The sequence below is a fragment of the Salmo trutta genome, chromosome 3 (assembly GCF_901001165.1).
Source record: "Salmo trutta chromosome 3, fSalTru1.1, whole genome shotgun sequence".
Taxonomy (NCBI): domain Eukaryota; kingdom Metazoa; phylum Chordata; class Actinopteri; order Salmoniformes; family Salmonidae; genus Salmo; species Salmo trutta.
Window position 1 is genome coordinate 14,419,970 of NC_042959.1, and position 20,779 is coordinate 14,440,748.

Here is a 20,779-nt window from a genome sequence, read left to right on the forward strand (position 1 = left end):
GCTTGATTCAATAACAGAGAGTGATATGAAAGCCAAATCAATTAGGGCTGTTAACAGGAGGGTGTGTGTCACAGCGCCAAGCCAACTCATGGTGAGGAACACAGCACATGGACATATGGAGGGAGGGGATCTATAGACCGGGGTGTGAAGGCGATACCACAGTACATTCATCAAATCTACATGTCCTGTGGGAAACAGAATGTCAGTGCTGTGTGATTGTTTGTGTGAATGTGTGAACATATGTGAGTGTTGCGTTCTGCATATGTATCTGTGTGTGTATGTGTGTGTGTGTGTGTGTGTGTGTGTGTGTGTGTGTGTGTGTGTGTGTGTGTGTGTGTGTGTGTGTGTGTGTGTGTTCATGTATGAAAGAGAGAAGCACTTCTATCTCAGTCTCAGATCGGTGTGATTTCTGCAGTGCAAAGCTGTCACCATGGAAACCAGAGAGGGAGAGGGAGAGAGAGAGGCAGAGGGAGAGCGAGGGAGGCAAGAGAAGGAGAGAGAGATGCGCATTTGCAGTCCTGCTCTTGAATGATACACTGGCAGAATAGGCCTGTAGATCTGGAGCACATAAAATAACTAACCTCTGTACAGACAGGAGCAAACCTGAGTGGATGAAAGCCTGTTACCGAGTGTGAATGAGTGTGTGTGTGTTTGAGTGTGTGTGTGAAAGATTCATGTCATGAAGAATCCCGCTGGTTGAATAAATGTTGTTTCCACATAATTTCAACCCAAACGTAAGGGCATTTTGTCTTTTTTTCACCCAACTTTTAACCTAAATCCAATGACATGGTGACATTTGTTGTTGATTTCAGTTTGAATTCATGTTATTTGATCACTCAATCAAATCAAAACTAGATGTTGAACTGACCTCTGTGCCCAGTGGAATGTGTCCCAGAGTCCCTCCATGACATGTTCTATCTCTCTCTCGCTCTCTCTCTCCCTCTCTCCCTCTCTCTCTCTCTCTTTCTCTTTCTCCCTCTCTCTTTCTCCCTCTCTCTTTCTCCCTCTCTCTTTCTCCCTCTCTCTCTCTGTCTCTCTCTCCCTCTCTCTGTCTCTCTCTCTTTGACACCAGAGTGCATGTCAATCTCTCCCTGTCTCATATATGATTGCATTGCTTTTAGAGGCACATTTGAACCTCAACGGTATCTCCTGTATAGATGTAGACCTATTCAAATCTCTAAGCTCAATGTAGTATGAGAGCAGTATGCAAGACTACTGAGGAACACATGTCAGGGGGATCACACACACACACACACACACACACACACACACACACACACACACCAAGCCTACAAGGATAAGCATGGCTATAATTACATGTGAGGACACCAAGGTCCTAATAATAATACAAATATATATTTTGTACACAATAAATACAATCTATTACGGGTCAACATCTAAATATTGCTCCCAGCGTTGATCAAATCTCAGAATGCTTATATTCTTTATCTGACTCAGTTCTATTCATACCTGCCTCTTTGGGAACGAGTGGAATCTTGAACAATGGTTTGTTCCTTACAGTGCATTGGGAAAGTATTCAGACCCCTTGACTTTTTCCACATTCATTTTTGTTACGTTACAGCCTTTTTCTAAAATTCATGAAATAGTTTTTTCCCCTCATCAATCGACACACAATACCCCATAACGACAAAGTAAAAACAGGACTTTTGAAGTGCTTGCAAATGTATACAAAATGTAAAACTGAAATATCACATTTACATAAGTATTTAGACCCTTCACTTAGTACTTTATTGAAGCACCTTTGGCAGGGATTACAGCATTGAGTCTTCTTGGGTATGACGCTACAAGCTTGGCACACCTGTATTTGGGGAGTTTCACCCATTCTTCTCTGCAGATCCTCTCAAGCTCTGTCATGTTGGATGGGGAGCGTCGCTGCACAACTATTTTCAGGTCTCTCCAGAGATGTTCAATCAGGTTCAAGTCCGGGCTTTGGCTGTGCCACTCAAGGACATTCAGAGACTTGTCCCGAAGCCACTCCTGCATTGTCTTGGATGTGTGCTTAGGGTCATTATCCTGTTGGAAGGTAAACCTTCGTCCCAGTCTGAGGTCCTGAGTGCTCTGGAGAAGGTTTTCATCAAGGATCCCTCTGTACTTTGCTCCGTTAATCTTTACCTCAATCCTGACTAGTCTCCCAGTCCCTGCCACTGAAAAACATCCCACAGCATGATGCTGCCACCACCATGTTTCACAGTAGAGTTGGTGCCAGGTTTCCTCCAGACGTGATGCTTGGCATTCAGGTCAAAGAGTTCAATCTTGGTTTCATTAGACCAGAGAATCTTGTACCTCATGGTCTGAGAGTCCTGTAGGGGCCTTTTGGCAAACTCCAAGCGGGCTGTCATGTGCCTTTTACTAAGGAGTGGCTTTCCGTCTGGCCACTCTACCATAAAGGCCTGAATGGTGGAGTGCTGCAGAGATAGTTGTCCTTCTGGAAGGTTTTCCCATCTCCACAGAGGAACTCTGGAGCTCTGTCAGAGTGACCATCGGGTTCTTGGTCACCACTCTGACCAAGGCCTTTCTCCCCCGATTGCTCAGTTTGGCCAGGCTGCCACCTCTAGGAAGAGTCTCGGTGGTTCCAAACTTCCTCCATTTAAGAACGATGGAGGCCACTGTGTTCTTGGGGACCTTCAATGCTGCAGAAATGTTTTGGTACCCTTCCCCAGATCTGTGCCTCAACACAATTCCGTCTCAGAGCTCTACGGACAATTCCTTCGACCTCATGACTTGGTTTTTGCTCTGACATGCACTGTCAACTGTGGGACCTTATATAGACAGGTGTGTGCCTTTCCTAATCATGTCCAATTAATTGAATTTACCACAGGTGGAATCCAATCAAGTTGTAGAAACATCTCAAGGATGATCAATGGAAACAGGATGCACCTGAGCTCAATTTCGAGTCTCATAGCAAAAGGTCTGAATACTAATGTAAATAAGGTATTTCTGTTTTTTGTTTTTAATACATTTGCAAACATTTCTGAAAACCTGTTTTCGCTTTGTCATTATGGGGTATTGTGTGTAGACTGATGGAAAACATTATTATTTTTTAAAATTTAGAATAAGACAGTAACGTAACAAAATGTGGAAAAAGTCAAGGGGTCTGAATACTTTCCTAATGCACAATATGTTATCCTGCATCTCCTGGATTTGCCTTTTTAGAAGCACATTCACCACTCTCTCAAACGGCTAACACGCATCGCAGTCCGAGGGCCTGAGACGTGAAACGAACTACCTCAGCTCGCAGTCAGCTTTTAAAGTGGAACTGACAGCTTTTTAACTACTTTGCTGATATGAAACAAACAGACAATCATAATATAAGTAAAAAAGATTAAATTCCCAGCGTATGCTACAAAACAAACTTTATAAGAGGTTTTAAAAATAGGTTGTATTTGACTCAACATTTCATGACGTACATTAAGGCATTGTTGACAGAATAGATGGATGCAGTTCAATACATGATTAATATAATTCACCAATACATATCTTGGTAGACCAAAATCATTGCTATCAGGTTGTAAATCACAGCTGGCCTGGTAAATTGTTTGCTGCCTCCATTCTGGATGCACTGTTTCAGTTTCAGACTAAATATTTTGGACAAAAAAACGGACGAACGTAACTAAGGCTGGGAATATCAATACAATCAGACTAGCAAGGGCAATGATCACAAGTCAGTCATAATGTGGCTAATAGTCTAGGATAAAAACACGGAGCCTAACGTTAGCTAGATAGCTAGCTGCTAGGAGGATGTCATTTCATGCCATTGGAGGAGTGGTTGAGGGACTGACTTTTTCGCCTCATATAGTTTTTCGGTGGCTATACACAGCGAAAGATGCAGGTGTAATTTGGTTAGCTAGCAAGAACTTGAACAACTTTTATCCAGTTAGCATATCTCTTGCATTCGCACATTCACTCTCATATAAACAGCCTAATCAGCTCTGCTACGGCGAGTAAAATGGTCAGAGTGAGGTGTTCTTTCATTTGTATCTGGAAGTAGCTAGCTAGCAAGCTAGCCAACTTTAGCCAGTTAACTTGTGTGCTTGGTTGGGACAAGCATGTATCGGCAGGCAAGCTGCAGAAGGACTAGTCGGATACAATTCCCCATCAATGTTGACGGCTAACTAGCTTCAAAAGTTTGAGGGGCTTCGTTAGATTTTAGTTCATCTTGCTCTGGCTAGCATTAGTTGTTGATCTTGTTGTTTTTTATGTGCATAACAGAGAGAGAGCCTACCTTTTCATGGTTGTTTGATCAATAGGACTGTAAAGTTCCCAAATGTAAGAAGACCCCGTTCTTTACATATTAGCAGAAATCCATTCAGGTGTATTTTGTGGCTTTTGGTGAATGCGTTTTAATGATCTAAAGTCATGCTGTTGTAACTGCCTGTAAACACACAGTCCAGTTCAAAGTGAATGATGGCAGGCTCGTGTGGCAAATGGCTTGTTTGTATAAAGGCCTACTGTAGCTCTGACTGGCTATAGCGCAACAGGTCTGTGTAGACTCCGGTTTTGGACGAGATATACAGTATCAGTCAAAAGTTTGGACACACTTACTCATTCAAGGGTTTTTCTATATTTTTACATTGTAGAATAATAGTGAAGACATCAAAACTATGAAATAACACATATGGAATTATGTAGTACCCAAAAAAGTGTTAAACAAATGAAAATATATTTTAAAGTCTTCAAAGTAGCCACCCTTTGCCTTGAATGCACACTCTTTGCCTTGAATGCACACTCTTGGCATTCTCTCAACCAGCTTCACCTGGAATGCTTTTCCAACGGTCTTGAAGGAGTTCCCACATATGCTGAGCACTTATTGGCTGCTTTTCCTTCACTCTGTGGTCCAACTTATCCCAAACCATCTCAATTGGGTTGAGGTCGGGTGATTGTGGAGGCCAGGTCATCTGATGCAGCACTCCATCACTCTCCTTCTTGGCCAAATAGCCCTTACACAGCCTGGAGGTATGTTTTGGGTCATTGTCCTGTTGAAAAACACAAACCAGATGGGATGGTGTATCACTGCAGAATGCTGTGGTAGCCATGCTGATTAAGTGTGCCTTGAATTCTAAATAAATCACTGACAGTGTCACCAGCAAAGCACCCCCACACCATCACACCTTCTGCTCCATGCTTCACGGTGGAACCACATGCAGAGATAAACCGTTCACCTACTCTACGTCTCACAAAGGTTGGAACCAGAAATCTCAAATTTTGACTCATCAGATTAAAAGACAGATTTCCACCGGTCTAATGTCCATTGCTCGTGTTACTTGGCCCAAGCAAGTCTCTTCTCAAATCAAATCAAATGTTATTTGTTACATACACATGGTTAGCAGATGTTAATGCGAGTGTAGCGAAATGCTTGTGCTTCTAGTTCCGACAGCTTCTAGTTCTTAATGGTGTCCTTTAGTAGTGGTTTCTTTGCAGCAATTCGACCTTTGAACAGTTGATGTTGAGTTACATATTGAGTTACATATTTGGGCTGCAATCTGAGGTGCAGTTATTCTAAGGAACTTATCCTCTGCAGCAGAGGTAATTCTGGGTCTTCCATTCCTGTGGCAGTCCTCATGAGAGCAAGTTTCATCATAGAGCTTGATGGTTTTTGCAACTGCACTTGAAGAAACTTTCAAAGTTCTTGACATTTTCCGGATTGACTGACCTTCATTACTTAAAGAACTGATGGACTCTCGTTTATCTTTGCTTATTTGAGCTGTTCTTGCCATAATATGGATGGTGTTGGTCTTTTACCAAATAGGGCTATCTTCTGTATACCCACCCTACTTTGTCACAACACAACTGATTGGCTCAAATGCATTAAGGAAAGAATTTCTGCAAATTAACTTTTAACATGGCACACCTGTGAATTGAAGTGCATTCCAGGTGACTACCTCATGAAGCTGGTTGAGAGAATGCCAAGACTGTGCAAATCTGTCATCAAGGCAAATGGTGGCTACTTTCAAGAATCTCAAATATTGCCACGTAGGTATGAAGAGATTCGGGAGACAGGCGCAGTAATGTGTAATTGTTTTTTTTATTCATCCCAAATTACGGTGTGCCGTGTGAAGGCACGGGGACGAAGACTTAACAAACACGTAACAAAACACAGGGCTGAAACCCAAACAAAAGAGCGAGGAGTACACTGAATAAGTAACACATGCACACGATGATTAACACGGGAGGAGACCCGCAATCATCTGCGCAATCCACAAGGGCATGAAAGCCCAAAACACACAGCACATATACTCACATGCACCAACGGACATTGTGAAAATAATCGACTGCCCAATGGAAACCAAAGGGCACATATATACAAATACAATCAGTGGGGATAGGGGCCAGGTGTGCATGATGAAAGTTCTGGAGGGATCCGTGACAAATATAAAATACATTTTGATTTGTTTAACACTTTTTTGGTTACTACATGATTCCATATGTGTTATTTCATCATTTTGATTTATTTACTACTATTCTACAATGTAGAAAATAGTAAAAATAAAGAAAAACCCTGGAATGAGTAGGTGTGTCAAAACTTTTGACTGGTACTGTATGTTTTTATTTGGTTTTATTTACTGCAGTCTCTATTAATTGTACAAACGCACGACCACTTTCCCACTCTACATTGCTATAGAAATTTGACAAATTCCTTACTATACTTAAATCCCAAACATTCTACGAATTTATGAAAACGTGAAAATGACAGTATCCAAATGGTCCTTTGTCAGATTTTTTAAAAATGTTTTTTTAAATGATTTTTCCTGGGGGTGTATTTTATGTGATTTCATGTTGCTAAAATGCTGTCTGTTCCACTTTAAAACCGACCCGCGACTCCTGCCATGTCTACAGACAACCCCCAAACAAACAAAAAATGACTTTCAGAGAATGAGTGCACAGCTGGTAAATAGTCGCTTATAGGTAGGCTATATCAGTCAGCCAGGTGTCTCCATGCCGGCAGAAACGTATATTTCAGTAATGTTGAAGGGCTCTGGTTAGTATTACTTAGCCAGCTAGAAGGATGAAGTAAGATGCTAATGTTAAACGGAGCCTACCTCAGCAGGAGCAAAAAATATGCTTCTAAGTTCTCACAATAACTGTGCTTTACAGAGAGTAGGCTACTGAGTAGGCTAGTGATGTGGTGCTCAGTGGTGAGGCTGAGGCTTGCTGTAGTGCATGCAAGAGGAAGCAGAGGAAGCAGAGGAAGAGGAGGAAACAAGCAGAGAGAGAGCTTAGTACAGTTGTTCCCAAACTTAGAAAATGTTGACTAATCTAAACAGACAAGTTAGGAACTTAAAGAAGATGTTTCAATATGAACATGTCCACATGGCCTATCTTCCCTATAGGTCTACCTTAAAATACAACCACTGTATGTTTCAATATGAACATGTCCACAGCACCTATCTTCCCTATAGGTCTGCATAAAAATCTTATCAACATGCAAACAATATAGTTCTAGAAATGTCACACGTTTTGGTTACGTCACTGATGCTACACGTCAGTGTGAATCATTTCTCATATTTCCCTCCTTTCAGGGGTATAACATTGTAAAGCTAATAGGCTATGTGTTTGTAGATGGACTGAGGTGAATGAACCTACAGCAGCCAAGTTGATAATGGCTGGGGTCATTTTTGCTTGATTTTGCTGTTTTTTTCTTGTATAGAAATGCAGTAAATGATCTTCCGGACCTCACTACAACTCAAACCCTGGTTACAGTCCCGAGGATAAGCTACTGTACAAGATTCACTCACTGTCCTCCTAATATGGAAAGCCTGTTGTGTGAGAAAGGAGAACAGGGAGTGTGGGAGTGAGGGAACGGAAAGTGGAGGAAGAGAGGAGACAGATTTTGTCAGATATTGGGAAGGTAGGGAGAGGTGAGAGAGGGGGAGACAGAAATAGAGAGAGAAAGAGATTGATAGTATGCGTGTGAGAGAGAGGAAGGAATAGAGGATGTGTGCGAAAGAGAGAGGGGAGGATAGGTAGAAACAGGGGGATATGGAAGAAGAGAGGGAGAGAGAGAGGGGAGGATAGGTAGAAACAGGGGGATATGGAAGAAGAGAGGGAGAGAAAGAGGGGAGGATAGGTAGAAACAGGGGGATATGGAAGAAGAGAGGGAGAGAGAGGGGAGGATAGGTAGAAACAGGGGGATATGGAAGAAGAGAGGGAGAGAGAGGAGGATAGGTAGAAACAGGGGGATATGGAAGAAGAGAGGGAGAGAAAGAGGGGAGGATAGGTAGAAACAGGGGGATATGGAAGAAGAGAGGGAGAGAGAGGAGGATAGGTAGAAACAGGGGGATATGGAAGAAGAGAGGGAGAGAGAGGGGAGGATAGGTAGAAACAGGGGGATATGGAAGAAGAGAGGGAGAGAGAGGAGGATAGGTAGAAACAGGGGGATATGGAAGAAGAGGGAGAGAGAGAGGGGAGGATAGGTAGAAACAGGGGGATATGGAAGAAGAGAGGGAGAGAGAGAGGGGAGGATAGGTAGAAACAGGGGGATATGGAAGAAGAGAGGGAGAGAGAGAGAGGATGAGCAGAGTTAGTGATTAATAGTTGATGAAGCGCTTGCGGGCAGAGCGGTGGGGAAAAGCTATTCACTCCCTACTCTCCCTTCTCTCCCCCTCTCGCTCCCTCTTTCCCCCCTCCTGACAGGGTTCTGAGTCGTGTGCAAGCCATGCTACCACCTCTCCCTCCCCGACTACCTCTCCTCCTTCCATCTCTCTCTCTCTCTCTCTCTTACACTCTCTCTTGCTCTCTAACCTCCACACCTCACTTTCTCTCTGTCACCTCTCCCTCATTGCTCCCTCCATCCCCTCTATCACCTCTCCCCCTCTCTTTCATATTTATCTATCCCCTCATTTCAGACACACGTCTCACTGCGGGGTTCTACATCTTCTAAACCTGCAGAACAGACAGTATTCTACTGATTAGAGGATTGAGGCATTGATTCCATACATCTTCTGTGAAGAGGTAGAGATTCTAAAAGAGAGAGGGAGAAAGAGATAGAGAGAGAATCAGAGAAAGATAATCTCTCATACTTCCTCGGAGAGAGAGAGAGAGAGCGAGAGACAGAGAAACAGAGACAGAAAGGGGTGTGGCAACCATCCTTGAGCATGGGATGGATGGATGCATGGCTGAGGAGGGGGACACGAAGGTACCTTGCCTTTACAAATACAATCATCTGCTCTTCTCATGGTCCTTCTAAAAAGCCTCGTGACTTGGTTCAGTTTGCACTGAGGGACAGGAAAGGATGAGTGCTGTTACATTATTCACAAATGCACTGGGAAGTCTGGAATGATGTCCACACACATTCAAAGCAGGACCAGTGCTTGTACAGCTTACCTGAATGTGTCTGATACAACACACATCTGTAGCGGTAGCAGGTGGCTGATGGGAGAACCATGTTCACACCAATCCTGATAGGATTCTAATAGCCAGGTCATAGAAGTGATTATACCACATACATGCACATCCTCAACGCAGACCTCAGATGACCTCTAGGCATCTACACACACACACACACATACGTGTGCCCAAGCACGTGCACACGCACAGTAACTGTAATCAAGGCACAGCAGAACAGTTTGATGTTTCTAGACCACAAATGACAGTAACACTGGTCTGTATGTAGCAGACGTGAGTTGGTCATGGTCACGTGACTAGGTAGCCCCTCCTGGGATCTTCAAAAACCAGTGTCTGCCCTCGGACCCGAGAGGGAATATCCTCTTGGTCTAACGGTCTAAGACGTTGGTTGCTCCTGTGGGAGAACCAGGTTCATATCCCGTGTTACATATACATCCTGCTTACAGAAGGACACACTTACCCTCAAACCTCAGTCAGTGTACATCATTTATACAAGCCCCAGAACTCTCTGCTAAAGACAGCATGCTGAGGCATTTGCAGCAGAGCAGCAGTTCTGTGCTGTGTGTGAGGCCGTAGCTGAGATATAATGCTGCTCTATAGGGACAGAGAGAGAGAGAGACTTGTGTAGATAGTCAGAGCACTGGAGCCTATCTCTCTGTACATCTGGGACTTTGCATAGATGAGGTTCCAGTGGTGAGTCGAGTCTGTCTGTGTCACTGTTGAGTCAAGGAATTGTGGTCTTTGATGGCAGCATCTGAGTAGCAGATTACCTACAATACTGTCATCCCTCTCTCAGCAAGCAGAGTTGACACTAAACCAAATAACAAGTATAGCACTTCAGCTGCAGACAGGGAATGGTGCAACCATACAGAAACACACAGCTGACAGAGACAAACACTCCAAGCATCATGTTGTCTTCTCTCTATTATGAGCACTGATAGGTGAAAGTGGTGGATAGGTTTCACCTGCATCACTTTCACCCATCAAGGCCTTTCAGATTAGTGGCCATGGGGGCAATGAGAACGAGTTGAGGAAAGATTGTTTATTTTCTCATCATGGATTCTACTCAGAGGTCAGGCACACTATACACTGTCCATGGTGCTGAAATGCTGTCAGGAAGATCTTAATGTTAGCCTTGGCTAGAGACCAGGGGTGGCATGTGTCAAGCATCTCAGAATAGGAGTGCTGATCTAGGATCAGGTATTTCCTGTACATGGAATCTTATTAATTGTGATATAAAAGGTTAAACTGATCTTAAATCAGCACTCCTACTCTAAGATGCTTGATACATATGGGCCCTGATCATACCGGTGTTGTTTCATCATGCCAAAGGTGACGAGCTGAGCAAAGAAAGCTTCAGTTCTCCAGAATATTTGGACACATCCAGAGAATTTGTCACAGAGATTAGCAGATAATGTAACTGATGGTTTAAAGAGGCAATAGGCCACTGTCTTACTCTTATCATGCATGACAACAAATAAAACAGACTGAGAATGGATGGATGCTATTCAGAGGTCAGAGAATATGAGCTGTCCACGGTGCTGAAACATTGTCATGGCTCTGATCTTTAGTGAAGGGCCCTAAGGGACCAAATATCCACCACCTGATCTAACAGCACCGACCGGTTAGGACTAGCTGGTTGGTCTCCCTATTTCCTGTCACATGGTGTCAGTCTCCATGCTGTTTGAGAGCTAACTGACATCTGAATTAATACTGATGGGTATTTGAAATGAAACTGTGTCATATTCTGTCAGATTCACTCCATATTCTCTCTCCTTTCTCTCACTCTCTCTTTATCTCACTCTCTCTCTAATACCTCGCCACCCCATTCTTAGACATGGAATATTTCACACACACACACACACACACACACACACACACACACACACACACACACACACAGAGGCTTTTGTACAGCATCTATGCTCCATCTTTTGACTCCACATAGCGAAGCAGGCCAATATCTTACCAACATGCACACTATAGATGGTATATCATTTTCATATTGATGGATTGTCCATATCAAATCAAAGCGCTTTAGACATGATAATCGTCTCACTCGTCACCAAGTATAACCTATTCTACATCACTCTCACCTATATCCTAATGTACTACAGTCTCTAGGACATCTGTCTCACTCATCCATTCATGGTCTGATGTCCTCGGAAAAAATGCACCGTCTTGGTTGTGTCACCAGGGCATGGAGAATTGAACCATGTCAATCATCCCCTATAAACACTCACAAGGAGACCGGAGACTCCTTATATCACCGGGGCATTCGCGTGCGGCCCTAAAGCGTCCAATAAAAGCTAAACTTACCGCAGTCCTCACACAACACGCTCTCCACATCCTTCTTCAGGTCCGTTCCGCTGGCGTCCAGCGGAGCAAACGATGCCTTGAATACTAAAGGCTCGCCTGTTGGGTCCATGAAAAATATATATCTGTGGTTCTCCTCCACGGTGGTGCACGGGGCCTCGGAACCGAAGTCTCCGACAGTCACGAGCTGCTCCCGCTCGAGCCCGCCGCTGTTCACGGGCCACACGTCCAGCACTTTGACATTTACACTGTAAGGCTCCCGAGAGACGTTTTCCGGTGAGGAGCGCACCTCGCCCTCGATGACCACGGCAGATCGATACGCCTGGTCCTGGAGGGAATTGAGACTCGGGGCGTAACAGGCGAAGGAGACCCCGATGACCAGCATGGAGAAATGCACCGGATCAAGCCTCATGCCGTCGGCCGTGGCTCGGTTGCTGCAGTGCTGGGGCGGCTGAGGGGCGCGGATGACGGAGCGGGGTTGAAGTGGGAGACTGCGAATAGGCTCCGATAGCAGGGCAGAGCGGCAGACCTTGTATAAGTGTCCATGCCATCTGTGTCTGCCGCTTTCCCCATAAACTTTCAGATGGGGACACACCAGCCTAAGAAGCGGAAACGGCCCGGTTCTGCATGGTTAAAAATGTGGTTGCTGCATTCTCCTTCAACACAATTTTTTTCTCCTGAAACGCAAACCAAGACTCGTAAATGACCCTCTACTCGAAACCAGAGGTTCTGCATGAAGCCTCTACAGTCTATCCTCTCTCACCAACAAATGTCATCGCATGGGTGGGCGCATTGCCTTTCTATAACGGAAAATTATTTGTTAGATTCCGCACACAGGAAAAAAAAGCATAAATACACAGACAGACACACACAAGGTCGGCCTTCTTGAACCACCTTCAGAAGTGTAGAAAAATCGGATTCCTTTTCGGTAAAACGGAGACTACAGAAGACAGCGGTTATCTGGTTATCCAGTTAGGCGATGCAACAGCGCAATCCCTCCAGCCGCGTCCCTTGCACCCCTCAAACGCGAACGGCTTACGTGAGCAAACATCACCTGCTCGGCCACTGGCGTCGGCTGCCACTTCCTGCGCAAACACTAATGACCGGAGCCGCGCGCCCAACACACTGACCCAACACCACTCAGACCACTGACAACAGGTCAGAGAAACCGCCCGAAGTCAGAACCATGGACGACCATTATAGCAGCAGCATATGGTTCGGTTGCGGTTCGTTTTAAAAAGATGAGATCAACCAAACTCAACACTTAGAAGAGTGCGTACTGAACTACACGGCTGGCTATTCAGAGAGACAAGGCTACACTGCGGCTAGTGCGATGACTAACGCTGCGAAAATGTCTCAATGGTTCCAGTAGTAGCCTATAGCACGACAACCTGTAAATTGGAGACCTCTCTTTCTTTCAGTCTAATCTGACCAAACCGATGCAGCTAGCGCCAAACAGGCAACCCTCACGGAACGATGCCCAACAACGGCTTCACCTATTACAAAAGGCACTGGGTCCTGCGGGCATGTTCATGCAGGGCTGGAGATTTCTGCACCGAGAGAAAATGAATAATGTGTGTGGTGGTGGCCGAGTGGCTCAGCGTGTGGCCACATGTGAGAATATCGATTAGGCCAACCAGCATCGAAGTAATACGGAAGCCACATATGCCAAAATGATACTCGTTATCTTTGTACAGGATAGGTGGATGCCTTTAAAATATGTTGATCTCTTCTCAAACCCTTAACAGTGTGACGAAAGCTTGCCCATACACAGCTTACAGTGGTGGCTCACAAGTTATTCTCCTCCCTCTACCATTCCATCCATCCCTCCTTCTCCCCCCCAATCAATCAATCAATCACTTAATTCCTTCAAGCTTCCCCCGCTCGCCCGTTCAGAGCGCGAGCTAGCCGTCCTTGCTAGAGGTCAGAGAATTTGCGCTGAAATAGCGTCAGAAAGATGTCGATATCAGTCACTGGAAGAGAACTGATTAATGATTTCTGATCATACTAAGGATATGTGACTCATTCTACCTCATCATCTTACAGTTCACACAATAGACTAAATATTATTTTAGTTATTCATACAAATATTTTCCTTTTTGAAGCTCAATATTTATTCTCAATCAAATCACTCCTTCAACACTCCAAACATATGAGTCTATTCTCTCATGAAAAGACAAATAAACCTTTATCAGTTAATTCGACTTTTATATGTCATTTTATCCACCTAGCTGTATTATGTTTAAATGCAAGGGTGATTAAGAAGAGATGATGTATATCAATAAAATACACGTTTGTATTATCTGTCTCTGCTCGGTTTGACACATGGGTGGGCCAGTGTTTCATTCGAGGAATGTGCTAGATGCTACAGATGCAGACAAGACACCCGTTTCTCTCATGGCAGATGATGACCAGTGGAAGTAGTATAGGCAATTCTGTGAAAGATTATGATTTCATATTACTAATAGGAAATAAAAATGAGGGGCATTATAATGATGCATTGCATCATAACACATTGTGAAGAGCTTCAATTTAGTTACAACGTTACTGAATTATGTGCAGCTGCTACACAGTTTAGGCGCAAACGTGTATCTCTTGAATACACCCCTCTCAGAACAGCATGTAATATGAACTACAGTAGGCTGCTTTCATTTCCTTTCTAAAGCTTAGCGCTCTCGCGATATCGTCGGTGTGGGTGACAGGCAGTCGAGGTTGCAGCAGGCTGAGGGAGACGGTGGAAGGTAAGCAGGAGGCAGCATCATGGCGGACAGAGACAGTGGCAGTGACCACGGAGGGCTGGCCACAGGCCCCGGCTCCCTGCCTCCGGGCGCGATGGGCGCCGCGGCAAGACTGCAACACGACACCGAGGAGCTCGCGTCAAAGCGAGTCGACATCCAGAATAAGCGCTTCTACCTAGACGTGAAGCAGAATGCAAAAGGCCGCTTCCTAAAGATTGCCGAGGTCGGAGCTGGGGGAAATAAGAGCCGCCTCACTCTCTCTATGTCAGTGGCAGTGGAGTTCCGTGACTATCTCGGGGACTTCATCGAACATTACGCCCAGCTGGGCCCGAGCAACCCGGATATAGTGCAGGATGAGCCCCGGCGTGCCCTCAAGAGCGAATTTCTAGTGCGAGAGAATCGCAAATATTACATGGATCTGAAAGAGAACCAGAGGGGGCGGTTCCTAAGGATCCGTCAGACCGTTAATCGGGGGCCCGGATTGGGAAGTGCACAAGGCCAGACCATCGCGCTTCCAGCGCAGGGACTTATCGAGTTCCGTGACGCTTTGGCCAAACTCATCGATGATTACGGTGTGGACGAGGAACCAGCAGATCTACCCGAGGGCACTTCCTTGACTGTTGACAACAAACGCTTTTTCTTCGACGTGGGTTCTAACAAGTACGGAGTGTTCATGCGGGTCAGCGAGGTGAAGCCTACCTACCGGAACTCCATCACTGTTCCGTGCAAAGTGTGGTCCAAATTCGGCAACACGTTCTGTAAATATGCCGAGGAGATGAGAAAGATCCAGGAGCGGAGTAGAGAGAAACGGGCCTCCGAACTCCTACCGGAGGGCCAACATGGTGACGACGGGGACGATGATTGACGGATTACCGGCTTGAGCAGAAATAAATAACAACAAACAACAGACTTTATAATCAGACTTTTACTGTAAAATATAAAGAGAGAATTCCAAGGGAAGCACCCCACACACAACCTTCACAGTCAGACTGGCAGTAGCCTACTGTCTCGTCGTTCATTGCTGGATGTCACCCACTTACCAACCATTTTAACAGTAAGCCGCTGCTATCAATAACTTGTTTGAACTGTAAAATATGAACTGTTTCCTACTTGATTTAAATGACAATGAACAGTGTTTATTGCTCTAACAAACAACCCGATTTTGCACACGTCCAAGCTATTTCGAAAAGGTTTCCAAAGTGCAAAACGAAAAAATAAACGTAAATTGGAAATTACGAAGATCTCCATGTAAACCAACATTTGACATCAGCACAAATATATATATATGATAAATTACTTTACCAAACCAATATCTGAAATCAGTTGTAGTTTATTAATATAAGGTACGCAGGAAATAAAAAGTAAAGCGCTATCTATTAACGTGTACTGCAGAACGCAACGCACAGACTGAAAAAATCGACACTTCTGCCAATATGCGTAGGCCTAAATCTCTTTTAAAAAGGCATTTGGGAAAGTTGTAGTGTTTAATTTGATCCAAAATGTAGTTATGAAAAGCGTTTCTATCATGTCATAGGCCTACATTATGGAGTATTTTATGAGGAGAGCAGAGTCGATATAGGCCTAAACGGGATAAAAGCATCTTTACTATTGAATATCAACCCTTTTGCACCATGTCCATTCAAATTTGGAACAATGGTTAGATAAAAAATGTGCTAACTTAGATATACTAATTATGATTTTGTGAATCAGCTGTATTTAAATCCTAAGATGCCCACGTTTTCTGTGGGCGAGTTTTCTTTTTCGGGGGGAGGGTGGGATGGGGCACAAAAACCAGATGCTCAACCGGTGATGGCAGCGCGAGACGCGTAAAAAGACGCATCAGCGCGCGGCTACATGCATGCTGAGCCGTGAGGGCGCATCCTCTCTGACGTCAGAACAACCTGGTGCCTTATACACTCCACTCGTTTACGTGCTTCACATTGTGGTCGATGTTAATGATATCTCTCTCGACCACTGTATGTTTTCATTTGTGAGTTCTGTACTGTTTGCTGTATGGCTATTGGTCAACACTAACAAGCCAAGCCAGAGAGGCCCTTTTCTGTAGCCTGTCTCCCTCCACAGGCAGGAGAGCAGAGAATGGCCCCTAGAACAGCGACAGCAGCAGCACTTCAAATGTGAGCATGGATAGTCATCAGAGATGTGGGGTTGTGTCTGTCCACCTCTTGCACCATGTAAAATGTAACTGGACGTATACAGTAGTCAGTCAGTGGGGATGAGATGGAGACGGATGATGGATGGATGCCCTAAGAGCCCCTTGTGAGGTTTTTCTGGATGTAGGCCAAAAGGCCAAGGCAGTATCTTTCTATGGTGCTACAGCTCCAATATAATCCAAACTAGACCGGGCTTGCTGGTCTAATTTGTCACTGCATTATTTGATTTCTCAATGTTACTCTCCACATGTTGTCAGAGCAGCAGTCTCCCCCGACACAGGGTGATGACAGACAGTGAGGACATTACTTTATAGTGTGCAATATTGTACGTGCCAATCGTGGCATTGTATGTTGTATAGACAAAAAAAAGGCAAATATATATGTGATTGATATTTGAAAAGCATGAGGCTGAATTCTGCATTGTTACAGAAATGTGAAGTCTTTCTCTGCATTTAAGTGAAAAGGTTTCAAACTAGTGTGAGATTTCCCATCACTTTCATATACAGTAACCCCCACTGTGTTTCAGTGAGTGTAGGCACGTTTCTGGTGTTTCTCTTTCCACAGAATCGCTACAGTGACATAGCTTATCCCCCCCCCACACAAATCAGAAAGCTTATCTCCTCATCTCCAGGTCAGTGTTAGAAGCACAGTCCTGCCCCTTCTGAGTGTCTTATCATTTAATTGAGTAGTATCATGAAACTTTTTAGTTTTACTGGGATAAATTATCCCAAGTCAGAAGGAGAAAAGTTCAATGAAAATGACATCAACAAATTGATGTGGTGACAGAGGGGGTTGCCCTGACGAAGAAGTGACCAACCATTCTTCCTGGGGTGAAGACAGAATCATTTTGACAGTTACCCAGCATTCCTTGCTCTCAGTCCACCAGTAAACAATGCCATAGAGGATTTCTTTAAGCGTTGATTAACAATCAGTCAGCTAGGTTAACCATCAGTAGCTGGATTTAGAGCATCACAGGGTGGCTTGGATTAGTTTAGTAGATCTAAACCTACTGCACTGTACTGTACTGCCATCAGGCCGGCTGGCGTGATGTTGAGGACAGACTGAGCAGCAGTAGGTAGGTCTGCTATAATTCCACCAGCCATTTGGATTCGGTCAGAGTTATAACTGTAAGAGGCCTCGAAATGCATGGGTCCCTATATGGGGCCCCATATAGGACCCCTATTAAATGGCCCTTTACTAGGCTAGCATTAAAGCTTCATGGGTTTCTCTCCTCTTTTGGAGAGAAACCCATGACACTGCCTAACACTGCCCCAGAGTTTCAGAGATCTTTTACATAGCAGGTAAACTGTGGATTTGACTCTGTTGTGCTCTACACATATGGAGAACATTTTGAAGCCAGAATTCAGTCAAACCTCCACTACCGCTGTGAAAGACCAAATGCTATTTCTACACAGTAAATACTTGATTGAATTCAGGCTTTAAATGCGAAACATTAAGCCTGGAAATTCAATACACCATTTTCACAACTCTCTTACTGGCCAGCCCTAGAGAGACGAAGGCTATAGTCAATCAGATCAAGTGTTAACTGGCGATAGCCAACACCCGCATAGCTGATGTTTTGGCGGTGTCCGAAGTGGAACTGCGTTGTAGCTGTCAAATCAGTGAGCAGCTGCTCTTGAGATCATTGTCACGAAGCCACACCCGTTAGAAGTTTAGAACGAGAAAGTGTAGGCTATATAGAAATAATGACGTTCAAATTGAAAATCATTTAACATTTAATGAGGATTTCTATCAGCTTAATTGAGCTGTAGATTACATCTCACATTCCAGTGTTTGAACTTGTAAATATGACTCCATGGGATTTCTCTTAATGCGACTTCGTGCAGCCAATAGCAATGTGCGCTTTAGGTATGATGCCGGGAGCCGCTTGTGGATTTGACAGCTCTAACGCGGTTCCGCCTCCGACAAGTCAAAATATCAGCTATGTGGATGTCTGCTAAAGAGGATCTGATTTAATGGGGCCGTAATTCTAAATCATTCAGCTCACGTTTTACATTTGTATGCCTCGCTCTGTAAAACGCACATCAAAAATAAATGATAATTTAACAAAAGTGATTATTTTTTTGTCAGTTCACAAGGTGCTACTGGGTCCGTTCTGGTTCCGGAGTGGCATGGTTCTGTGTAATAGATTCTAGAACACTGCCTATTTTAAAGGATCAACACGGTGTTGGGTCAGAACCAACTGCCACGGTTTGGAGCTGATGATTTCGCCATGTTGCTCACATTGCAGTTAATCAATGGGGCACAAAATGGACACCAGGTGTTTTTGTCCCATAATCAAAACCTGCAGTGGGTTGATTGTAACTGTGCAGCAGCATGGCTAGTTCAGTTCAGTGTAACATTGGTGGTGGTGATGGTGCTTGTGCTGTTTGCATCAGAGAGAGATGTCTTAGAATTGATTAACTATTATAGGTGCTTTGTTCTTCTTATTTGTACTAGTTCTTAATGGTGGGAATGTGTATTTTGATCTAAACAACAGCTGCATGACCATGGTAACAACCTCTACCAGTCCTTTTAGAGGTGTGGTCTTCTGGAATCTCTCCCACTACAATTCCAACTTCCATTCATTCTACCAAGCTGTTTAAAGATCCATTCAATTGAGTTTCAGTGTTCTATTGTCGCTGTGACGTTTCTCTGGTCCTTCAAGTTCAGACCAATCACTCACAGACAACGTCTATAATGGGCAAGGCCAATCACAATCTTGTTTGTGAAGCCAACAGTCATCTTGACCATTACTAGCTCAGCACGCATTCTGTTTTGCACATACCAATGCAGAGTCCTTCATGTATGCAGACTGTATAGGCTACCGTTATGTACAGGGACGAGACATTGGGAAAAGGATCTATGAAAGTCAATGGGGAGGAAGAGGGTCAATGCACAATGAACATATCCCATGTCACCGTATGGTCTAACTACCCTTTATCAACCCTATATGATATGTTGCACCTTTCAAAATATTTTATCTGTGGTGTGTGTGTGTGTGTGTGTATATGATGATCCTTGTTTCAGAAAAATATAACATATAAACAGGAAAAGCATATTGCTGTTTTTTTTCTTTTGTATTTTATACTTACAGAAAGCATTGAATAAAATGGATAAATACTTGCACTTTAGATATATTAAGAAAATAAAAAATCTGCATATTATTTTTGATAGGGATCTCACATTCAGAGAGTATAAATTACTTTCCAGGCTTTGTGACATTGCTGGACAGAGATGTATCGAGTTCTTCTACTTATTGAAGTATATTTTGTCTGTGTTTCAGAAGGTTTACTAAAGTAAATTGCATGATAAAGTAGTGTTACACCAATATTGATATTTTTTAGTTGGTAATAAGGTCTGAAAACTGTGATGTACCATGTTTAACTTTTCCCCCATACATTCTAGAGTAGTTCTTACTGATTTATGGCCTTTCCTGACTACATGACGATGGTGCTTCATTTGGCTTTGAAAAATCTGCTCATCCAACATTTGACATCATCATAACTTGTATCTTACTGTACTTCATTACTTTGTTTATGTACTTTCACTACCTTATTAAATTTTAGTTGATGGCAAAACGTGTGCTGTTTTGTACGTTGTTGTTTTAATGTTGGAAAAGCCTTTGTCGTCTGAAAATGACTAATTGCAATAAACAGGCATTCCTCATGCTCTTGTGTCTTTACAGAGTGTCTGACTAAAAGTTCCACAGATTTTTTAAAATTCATAACGGTCCAAATAACTTACATTTAGAAGTACTGGTAGTGGCACCAATAGGCCTACCTGCTGCTGAAAGCTGAAGTTCGCTAGAAGAGTCGTCAGGCACTTTTCAGGGTGATGGTGATGGCGATATGCGACATTGGCGCGGTCCATTGCGCTGAAGTAGGCTAATTTGTGCCGTTTTGAGGACGTGTTGATGCGGAAAGTTGGCGCAGTCAAAGGAGCTGAAGCATGGATACTGTTCACGTCGCATTGACAAGAACAGACGGGTTGGCTGACATCACGAAAATAATGTGCACGTATCGATGGGGCCGGAATCCGTGCCTCGTTATGACTGAACGGACAGATAGCTAGCAACAATGACAAGAGGCTGCCATGTAGGGAATCCTAGGTGGCTCTTTTCTGCTACTTTTATCTTGTTCTTAATACCATGTCTTGTTTTGAGGTGTTTTGACTGATTTCAGGTCAATG

The 20,779-nt window shown here is 43.9% G+C and overlaps 2 protein-coding genes across 2 annotated transcripts in view; one reads left to right on the top strand and one right to left on the bottom strand.

Moving 5' to 3' along the window:
- Window positions 1-12,808, bottom strand: part of nrg2b (neuregulin 2b) — a gene marked incomplete in the record, with an annotated part of 65,411 nt that extends 52,603 nt beyond the window's left edge. The window contains 1 exon segment of the mRNA XM_029716273.1: window positions 11,683-12,808. Coding sequence (XP_029572133.1) covers window positions 11,683-12,091 — 409 coding nt within the window.
- Window positions 12,809-14,366: 1,558 nt separating this feature from the next.
- LOC115169016 (transcriptional activator protein Pur-alpha) lies at window positions 14,367-20,259 on the top strand. Its single transcript, XM_029724627.1, has one exon. It carries the CDS (start codon window positions 14,440-14,442, stop codon window positions 15,280-15,282), a length of 843 nt encoding a protein of 280 aa, XP_029580487.1. The 5' UTR covers window positions 14,367-14,439; the 3' UTR covers window positions 15,283-20,259.
- The last annotated feature ends 520 nt before the right edge of the window (window positions 20,260-20,779 follow it).

Excerpts from the sequence above, each read along its gene's own strand:
- LOC115169016 (XM_029724627.1), top strand. The coding sequence starts at position 14,440 with ATGGCGGACAGAGACAGTGGCAGTGACCACGGAGGGCTGGCCACAGGC.